Source organism: Gadus morhua, chromosome 14, assembly GCF_902167405.1.
Source record: "Gadus morhua chromosome 14, gadMor3.0, whole genome shotgun sequence".
NCBI lineage: Eukaryota > Metazoa > Chordata > Actinopteri > Gadiformes > Gadidae > Gadus > Gadus morhua.
This window is the reverse complement of record NC_044061.1, coordinates 15,968,549-15,978,878: the sequence shown is the minus strand read 5'-3', so window position 1 is coordinate 15,978,878 and position 10,330 is coordinate 15,968,549. Positions and strand designations below refer to the sequence as shown.

Below are 10,330 nucleotides of genomic sequence, written 5' to 3'. Positions count from 1 at the left end.
ACTCACTGGAGGAGTTTGAGTCTGTGAGGTTTTCCCGTTTTTTCCTCTTCTCTATCTATTTTATAATATTGTTTTATAATTGTATCCTGGGAAATTGATTCTCCTTGGTTCAGCCAAAACAAACTGCCCTACTTGGTTTCTGCTAATGTTAACACTTCCTCTGCTGCTGTGATCTCTAGAACGGCTGGATTTGTGGTTAATGAATACAAATTAAGTGAACTCACTTCTGGATACTTCTGTCGTTTATCAGCCCGTTGACTCTTGGTGTCTTTTACTTCCCCCCCTTTTTCCCACAACATAAGAAAAACATTGGTTCGAAAAACAGTTTAAAAGCTGTAAAAAAAGAATTAATTAATAACAATTTAAATAAATATACAAATATTTTTGTTAAAGGATAAAAAAACACTTATCAAAGACATGGAGTCTGCGTGAACATCTATCCGTAAATGGTCTACAATGTGTTACGCTCTCAGGGGGATGATCCAGCAGGGATGACATGAAGCTGTGAGATCAACTTCTTCACCAGCATGACTCCTTCTGATACCATCAGCTCCCTGGGGGAATCTGGCTGTCTGTGCGTGTGTTTCTTTGTCTGTGTCAGTATTTCTGTCTGTCTTAGTACACTTGTGTGTGTGTGTGTGTGTGTGTGTGTCTGCATGTGCATACATGTTGACACGCTTGTGTCTGTGTGTCTGCGTGCGTGCCTTCACCAGACGCTTTTCTCCCAAGTGATTGAATTCAAAGTGAATCAGATACCGTTTGTGTGTGTGTGTGTGTGTGTGTGTGTGTGTGTGTGTGTGTACATGCCTGCATGTGCCAGCCTGTGTCTGTCCGTGCGTGTGTGGGTGCATGCTTGTATCTGTGTGGGTTTATATGTGTTGTTGGGGTGTGTGTATGTCTGCATGTGTCTCTCTCCATACAAGTGGGGCTGTATAACATGGCCACTGTCCACCACCCCCACCTATCCCACCTCCTGCTGTTACCATAGCGCTGTGATTCCAGGGTGGCTGCCGTTCAATGTATGCCTCATCGCCCACTTAAATTGCTCTCTCCTTCAGGGCCGCTGAATCAATAGCTGTCCCTTTATCAGCTCATGTGGACTGGAGTGGAACTTCACATGTAATGTCCTCTGATTGAGAGAGAGAGAGAGAGAGAGAGAGAGAGAGAGAGAGAGAGAGAGAGAGAGAGAGAGAGAGAGAGAGAGAGAGAGAGAGAGAGAGAGAGAGAGAGAGAGAGGATGAGAGAGAGAGAGAGAGAGAGAGAGAGAGAGAGAGAGAGAGAGAGAGAGAGAGAGAGAGGGAGAGGGAGAGGGAGAGGGAGAGAGAGAGAGAGAGAGAGAGAGGCTGTGGCTGCTGATCAATTTTGTGTGTGTGCATTATCTCTGGGGATCAACGAGTGCATGTGACTCAATTACTCTGTGATTACTACTTCATCACAAAGGATTTTGTGGTTGTACGCACATGTGATTGTGTCCCTGTTCAAGTGAATAGGACCATCTGAGTAAGTGTGTGTGAATTTGGGCTTGCGTGAGTGTTTGTGTTTATGTGTGTGTTTGTGGTTGTGAGAGATGTGTATACCAGGTGATTGTGAGTGCCTGGTTCTCTCTCTAGTGTGACCCTGATAGGTGGAGATATCGGTAATCCCAGGCCCTATAAAATAAAAATAGACCACATGTAGCAATATGAAAGCAAGCAACCATGAAATACAAATACGTATCAATACAAGGCAAATAGGCCTCTCAGCGTTTATTTGGCTACAAGGCCATATTCGGGCGAAAAACCTGCCGTACTGTATTGTTGTTAATCAATGTCTTAATATATGTATGTGTGTATGGGTCTTTGTGTCTGTGGTAACATGCTTGTGTGTGCGTATGTGTTTGTGTGTTTACACATGCATGTGTGTGTTCTAGGGTATCAACTTCTGCCCGGGCCAGGAGGTACCAGGAGTCACGACTCACGTCCAGAAGGAGCACACCATGCAGCCACTCATCTTCCATCTGGGGCGGGACCCTGGGGAGAAGTACCCAATCAGGTCAGTGCTTTAGACTGGTATGTGTTGTGTATGTGGCTGGAAGAGAGGCTTATGTTTAAAAATGTGTTGTACTACTTAAATTACAGAAGAGTAACAAGTATACCACTTAACTGAGATGTTTGCCAGAACTCAAGTTTGCACAAAGTCTAATTCATGTCTTTATTACTAAAGACCTTATCGAGGCGAGGGCCAGAGCAAAGGAGCAAGAGAGAACCATTGATGGAGGACAGGAAGAGATGCAAGAGAAAGAGGTCTCATTTGCCCACCCAGCAGGAGGGATCATGATTAAGATCTCCTCTTGTACCCCCCCCCACCTCCTCTGCTGATCTATTTTGTTCAGTCCTACCAGTCAGGATAAAGCACAGAGAACAACTCCATCTTGGCCCTTTGTTGTCGTAAAATACAATGGTTTGGTTATACCCAATATTTATAGCATTGTCAGAACTTGAAGGCAGACGGACAGGATATGGTGTAATGACAGACAGGATATAGTCCAGTGGTTGAAGAGGACAGAGTTTAGTGGTTTGACTGGGTAGTCTAGTGGTATTTGTTATTTGATTACAAATAACAATAATATATAAAAGCAATATATATTGCTTTTATATATTAATTGTTATATTTGCTGCATTAAGTAAGGAATGAAGCCAACTGCTTCTAAAACTATAGTACAATCCATTGGATAGTTGTTAGTATTTGAAATAGAAATAAACTACAGCTTTGCAAACTATCCGTGAATTCGTCATCTAGTGTGACGTTTTAAAACCAATACGTATCAGAACACATTGTTTTTCTCCATATTTTGTTTCATCATGGGTACGGTGTTGTTGTTGTGTGTATCTTCGGTCTGCCCTTTGCTGTCGAGTGTTCAACTCTGTCAAACCGCCCTCTTCCTCTTCCTCCTCCTCCTCCTCCTCCTACGAGATTGAATGATAAAACTTTAATGGCATTTTGGATTTGCCCATCTCTTATTCGCTGCGTATATTCAAGGGCAGGAATCAAAACAGGCTAAACCAATCAATATGCAGTCATGTGTTGTGCTGGGGATTGCCTGATCCTTTACGTGCGTTCATGGGTTAACGCTGGAGCGTGCACACACACACACACACACACACACACACACACACACACACACACACACACACACACACACACAAATGCTCATGTAGGCCCAAATACTTTCAATGCTTGGGGTTGCAGGTCATCCGAGTGCTTTTAGATCCCAACTATTAATTCTCTATGAAAAGATATCTCTATTACCTCCTTCCTCCTTCTTTTTCTGTATCTCGATATATCTACCCTTTTATGTGTGTGGGATTTAGTTTTTTGTTTGTTTGTGTGTGTGTGTGTTTGTGTGTGCATGTGTATTGATGAGGTCGTATTATATTGTTTGTGTGTGTATCTGTGCATGCTTTGCGAGTGTCTGCGTAGTGTCTGCACGTGTGTGCATGCTTTACAATCGTGTCTGTGTGCGCATGCGTTGTTGTGTGTGTGTGTGTGTGTGTGTGTGTGTGTGTGTGTGTGTGTGTGTGTGTGTGTGTGTGTGTGTGTGTGTGGGGGGGGGGGGGGGGGGGGGGTATATGCTGTGTCCCCCAGCTGGCCTGGGAGGCTGGCTGTCATTAATCTCTGTCTTCACCTAAAGAGCCACTTAAGATGATGTAGAGCCTGTCTATAGACATACCTTCACTACTGTGGCCGGGCATGCACTCACTCACACACACACACACCCATGCAGTAAATATCACACACATACACGCACACACACCCATGCAGTAAATATCACACACACACACACACACACACACACACACACACACACACACACACACACACACACACACACACACACACACACACACACACACACACACACACACACACACACACACACACACACACAGTACCTGCCCAGTCAATTCTACACTCAAGCCACTGCAAGGATTATCTTTTAAGACAAGAAACACAATGATATAATAAAACAAAACAATAGGAGACACAATAATGATGTCTTATGAAAAAAGATTATGTTCCCCTTGAGTTCCCTTTTGTTAAAATTGCTCTGTCATGTTTTTCATATTTTGTATACAAAATTTTGAATAAGTATTGGCCTGTGTTCTCTTTTAATGTCCTCTGTTTCGTGGTTGTTGAGTGGTGGAAATCGTCATTGATGGACCACACACACATTGAAATGTAAAGCGGGCACGTTGATTTATAGAGAGCTAAAAGACAGGAAGCATTTGTAAATGTAAACTTGACAAATTGTGTGTAAATATTTGCACTGAATTTTAAACATTATACAATTTTATTTTATTATTTATTTTATAGAAATGTACTTCCAACTATGGTATTTCTATTACTCCAAAATTGTTATTTTCCAAGTTTGTAGATCAGGACTAAATTCAAAGCAGCATTTACAAACAAACTGCTAAATGGTTGACAAGCCCTGCTAACAAGCGTTTAACAAACATTCTGTTACCAAACACAATTTTACAAAGCACATGCTGAAACATTAAGGACTACCCCGCCTCGATTTTTCCCATTCAAGATGGCCGGCTGGTGAATGAGGTAAAAGACAGCAGGGTGGTTCCCTAACGACAGGACACCCAGAGCCCTCAAGCCCCGATCCCCCATCAGGCCCCACTAGCCCAGAAGCCCCTGGGAGCCGTAGTCCCCCAGAGTCCCCTCTCAGACAGGTCTCAGCTGGTCTCCCCCTCCGTCGCTGATCAGAAACACCCACTGGGGGAGTGTGTGTGTTTGGGGGGGGGGGCGGGGCAATTAAGGTTAGGTTTGGTTTTATGGTTTGGTTTATGCATCAGGGTTTGGTCGTTGTTGTTATTTGTGAGAGTGTGAGCATGTTTGGGTTTTGTGTGCGAGTGAGTATGTGTGTGTGCGACGTAAGGCTGTGTGTGTGTGTGTGTGTGTGTGTGTGTGTGAGTGAGAGAGATCTTGTGCATGCCCATGTGCATGTTAGGGTGTGTGTGTGAGTGTCCATGTGAGTCTGCGTGTGTGTTTTTGTGTGTAAGAGTGCATTTGTCTATGTAAGGGTGTGTGTGTGAGCCTGAGCATGTGTGTGTGTGTGGGGGTGTTTTATTCCAGCAGTAGGTTTATGAATCAGTAATCAGTGTGGTGACACACCTGAGCAATGCTGCGTCCCCCCTGGGTGTCATAGAATATAAATCAAAGCAGCTCATTTGCATACAGCCTGTTTGTTATTCCACATTTAGCCTGTGCACCAGTAAGATTTAAGCTACCACTTCTAATCATGATAATGGGGTGTTTTGACTTGGGTGTGGGGATGGGTGTGTGCTTGGGGGGATTGGGGGCTGGTGAATAAATAAATGAATAGTATCGTGTTTGTTTCTTCCACTTCATGCATGTCCGTGCGACGCATGGACCTGGCGGCAGCTGGTCGTTATGCTGGTTCCCTAAACGGGTATCTGCCACGAGTAGCCATGTCCTAACATAGGAGAATCTGCTTCATATTTGGGTTGGGGAAAAAATGCGGTGGTCAACATCAAATCAGCAATTTTCCGAGAACAATTGTGGGAAAGTTGCACTATGGACTTCATAGGTCCAAATTGGAACCACAGATTCCATTACCGATGATGGCATCAATGGTACCACTTTTCCGGTGTTCATACGTGTGTTGAGGTTCTTCTTAACACAAGTATGAAGCAGAAAATCATTCGCAGCCGTTTCAATCGTCATCGTTATGTCGGACAGGGAAAGGACCTCTCGGCCTGCAGGAAGCAGGAGTCCCAATTTAAAAACAGATAGTGGGAACAATCTTATTTTTCTCTTTTTCCCGAATGAGGAAAGCATAATGTGATTGCAGCTGTGGCCGCAGAGGGGAGCTAAGGGGCCTGAGGATTGTAGCCTGCTGATGAATGGAGGCAAGGGAGGAGGGAGGACTGGAGGGACGGGAGGGAGGTATGGGGGGAGGGGGAGGGGAGGACTGGTATGGGGGCCCTGATTGCACAGCTCAATATAATAATCATTATTATAAGAGGAATTCAAGACGTTAACAGCATCTGCAGAAGAGAGGAGCAGGTGCTACTCTGGTGGTGGAAGTTGCAATGCCTTGTGGGAGATCTAGGTGTGGGGGGGGGGGGGGGGAGGTGAGGACCAGGGGTGGGGAGGAGGGGAGGGATGTGGCCGGGGGTTATTACACTAATTGACACTTCACCTCATACACGCACACGCTCCCCAGGGGCCAATCAGAATGGCCGGTTTGGGAGTGAGGTGTAGGAGGAAGGGGGGCGGGGGGGTCTTGGCACAGGTGCTGGTGGTGAGAGAAGCGACAATGTAATGACATACGCACACATTCACGCACATAAACACACACACACGTATACAGACACACACACACACATGCAGAAACACACACACATTTACACACATGCTTAACCCTACAGGTCCTATTGAGGATGGTGCTCCTTTGAAAGTGTTGGGGCCCCGTGTGGTTTGACCCAGTGGATGTAATGATGCTCTGAGGGCCTTGGGGCCGCTGGGGCCCGACAGCAGCCCCAGAGGGGAGGGAGGGAGGGAGGGAGGGAGGGAGGACGGAGAAAGGGTGAGGTCCCACCCCGGCCGGAGCCCTGTTCTGTCCCTCCAGGGCATAGAGTGGACCCTGATCCTGTGTGTGTGTGTGTGTGTGTATGTGTGTTTGCGGGGGGGCATATTTGTGTTTCTGTCTGCCTGTTTCTGCCTTGTGTGTCTGTTTGTGTCTCTCTACATTGTGTTTGTGTGTGTTTCTGCATTACCTATGTGTCTTTCTGTATGTGTTTGATATAACAAGCTAGTCTGCTAGCATGCTAGCTGGAGTATGGTGTCTCTGCGCTGTGGCTTGGGCGTCACAGCGTAGCATTTCAACCCCTCTCACCTCCACTGGAAAAACACTAGCATGTCTCACAACTGGAGGCCCACTCCTTTAAACACTGGCACGGGAGACGAATGTGTTTTGTCTCATGTGTGAAATGCAAAGCACTTACTGTATACATTGTGTATGAGTTTTTTGTCTTATATTTATACTGTGTGTGTGTGTGTGTGTGTGTGTGTGTGTGTGTGTGTGTGTGTGTGTGTGTGTGTGTGTGTGTGTGTTTACAGTGTGCTGTCCATGGAGTACCAGACTGTACTCAGAAGAATTGCTCCAGTTGTAAAACAGCATCTGGACTCTCTGGTTCCAGCTGCCCCTCAACTCAACATGTGTGACCTTGCTGCCATGGTAACTGCATCATCAACACCCCACGTTCACTCACTCACCTGTCATCCACCACGCTGCATCATTCATGCTAGATTATTTAGTTTACACATTTGACAAAGTGATAAGTTAAGGCTATGAAAGAACCAAACAACAAAAGGCAGGATAGTTGCTCTTCTACTTTTTAGTCTTCAAAATGAATTATTATTATATACATTAATTAGGTGAGTGCTGCATGCAGCGCTCAACTATTGTCTTTCTTTCTCTATTATACCTATCTCCTTCCTAAATGTTTCACCTAGAGACTCAATTCCAATTCTAAAATGTTCATATTAGCTTGGAATCGCATGCTTCTTTTCAGATTTTTTTTATATTATATACTTTTTTAAAGATATTCTACTTTTAAAATACTATTTCCTACACTGTAAGTCAATGGTCATTTTCCGACACTTAGGCCTACTACTTCAGACTTCGTAACTTGGTCCATATTTTATCATTAACCTTCATTCAAAGGTTTCACAAATCAATACACTTTTTCCAAAAACAAAGTTTAAATTCCATGTCGGCTTGTTTTCAGTTGGTCTCATCAATTTACGCTGAGGTTAGAGAGCGAGGACGTGCACTCCGTGTTGCCAGATTAGGCAGTTTTTCTCGCTCAATTGAACTAATTTTTACGACGTTCAGGCAGCGTTGCCAGATTGGGTGAATATCCCGCCCAATTTGATACATTTTAATAACGTTAGGCTGGAAAAATGAGGCGGGCACATACAATTTCGGCTATTTCAGATTCTTCAGTTCAATTTATTTTACATTTCTGCATTTTTAGCAATCCCTTGCGCTTTTCATTCAGCTGTGAATTTATTTGTTCCCAACCATTTTCGTTTTTCTAAATGGTGTGCCTGATAACATTGTTTACATCATTTAGACTTTTGAACTCTGTTCAAATTCCTTTAAGCCATTTAACGTTCCTTTATGTCTAAATCTATGTGGCTTTATTCAAAAATATTTTCAACCTCACTTTGTAGGCCTACTGCAGATTTCAAAAATCAACACACATAATAACACAATAATCTGAAGACAGTGTCCGGTTCGTCCTGTCGGGGTTTATTTTCCCGATAATGACCGGCGTTCTGTAATTTATCCCTTACTTTTTACACGGCTCTTCTCTTTGCCGTGGAACGCTGCTCCGTTCACTTGAATGGGCACTTCACAACTTCCGGCTGTGAATTATATTTGATAATTCGCCGTTGATAGGCATATAACGACCGCCGTCAAGGAAAGCGGATTTTTTTTGCCGTCTTTCATATCACTCCGCATATAGTCCGGTAATTTATCAACCCCAGCGTCTCCGGTTGCTAAGCGACGTCTTGGCAATTAGCCGTGTAATAAGCGGGATAATGGATAGAACGTCGCCGGTACGAAAATAAGCCCCGACAGACGAACAGGACTCCGCGAAGCAGTCTTGCCTCTCCCTGACGGGGCTTATGTTTTCCCGATAATGACCGGCGTTCTATACATCATTCCTTACAGAATAATTTATAATTTAATAATTTGTGTAAATAACTTAGTATCAATTACTAGTCATCATAATTTGCAGTATTTTCCAAAGAAGCTGGGTTGGCCTCCGCTTCCCTTGAGAAAAAGGGAAACAGTGAGCTACTGCGGAGTTATTTGTGGAACAACAATGCCCCCCAGTGGTCAAATATAATCAGTTCCACTAATAACATTCTAGGACGCAAACAATTATATTGACGTTGGAATCCTTTGAGTTGAGTGTTTGATTCCAGGAAGGAATACAATAAATGGGGAAAGATGTATAGGCCTACATTATTTTACCATTTAACACACACACACACACACACACACACACACACACACACACACACACACACACACACACACACACACACACACACACACACACACACACACACACACACACACACAAACCTGAGAAGTCCCCACGTTTCACTTTTTTCTCTATCTAGCTAGGTGGGATGTTTAAAGAGTCTATCCTCATCCCATTTAATTGAGGAATGTTTAGTTCTTAATAGCTTTCTCTCTTTCCTTCTCCTTTAGAACTGGGCCCCTGCTGGGTGTGAGAAATTAGGAAAGTGCCTCAAAGGGCCGGAGTCCCTGCCCTGGAAGTGTGAGTGGCCCCACTAGGAGCAGGGGGCCAGCACCAGAGATACTTCTGTCATGTCCTTTTTACTTGATAACGTCTATTCTATTAATAGGCATATGCTGTACATGGGTTTTAATGTGTTGTCTAACGTTGACATCAATCAAACTTCTTCTTTCATTTTTATTTCAGAGCGGTTACTCAAACATGTGTTGTGAGTGCAATATTTAAAGAAATAGTACTTTTCATCTCTGTTATATTATAAACTATTGATCATCATTAGGATGCCTCTTTAACTAAGAAGTAATCTTCATTAACTTAATAGCTTGGTCTCTTTTGTTGCTGTGTAAGAGCTGCTGTGCTGTGAAAACATGAAATTAAACATGCCTGTTATTATTTTATCATCTCAATTCCCTTTTGTATTTTGCCCTCAATCAACCAAAACATTCAGGTATGTTCCTGTACTTTACTTGACCAATAACATTGAGTATGAGATGATTTGCCAGTTCCTCTTTACTTACCTCACTTAGAAGAACTATACTGTAAGAGAGAACTCTGAAACTGTGAAAAGGGCATATCGTTTTGACCAGGACCTTGGTTTTGCGTGGTAGATGTTTGGTTACAGAAGTTAGTTTTAAGGTATTTCAATAGACCACCTACATCAGCATTACAACATCCATGTTCGATGATAGATCCACTCTTGACTAAGTGGACATTTGAGAAGGAGAAATTCACATCCTTTTTATCAAACAAGCTGAGTGTGGGTTTTCATTGGAATAGGATGTTGTAACAGTCAATCAAAAGTATTCATCATATACTTAATACCCATCCCACACTATTATAACTAATATAACAGTTCTCATCTTCAACTTTGCATAATTGATTGTATTAAACATATGTTTAATAGCAGTGCTACTGAACGCTATTGGAATTGACATGAATGTATGCACATTTGAGTAAAAGCCGCCTATATGCAACCA

At 43.4% G+C, this 10,330-nt stretch overlaps 1 protein-coding gene across 2 annotated transcripts in view; it reads left to right on the top strand.

Annotated features, from left to right (window-relative positions):
• Positions 1-9,760, top strand: part of galns (galactosamine (N-acetyl)-6-sulfatase) — a 22,363-nt gene extending 12,603 nt beyond the window's left edge. For both annotated transcript variants that reach the window (XM_030376851.1, XM_030376852.1), the window contains 4 exons: positions 1-23; positions 1,910-2,031; positions 7,135-7,252; positions 9,308-9,760. The exon at positions 1-23 is cut by the window's left edge and continues 80 nt beyond it. In XM_030376851.1, coding sequence (XP_030232711.1) covers positions 1-23; positions 1,910-2,031; positions 7,135-7,252; positions 9,308-9,394 — 350 coding nt within the window. In that variant the 3' untranslated portion in view covers positions 9,395-9,760. The remainder of the gene's footprint in view (positions 24-1,909; positions 2,032-7,134; positions 7,253-9,307) is intronic.
• The last annotated feature ends 570 nt before the right edge of the window (positions 9,761-10,330 follow it).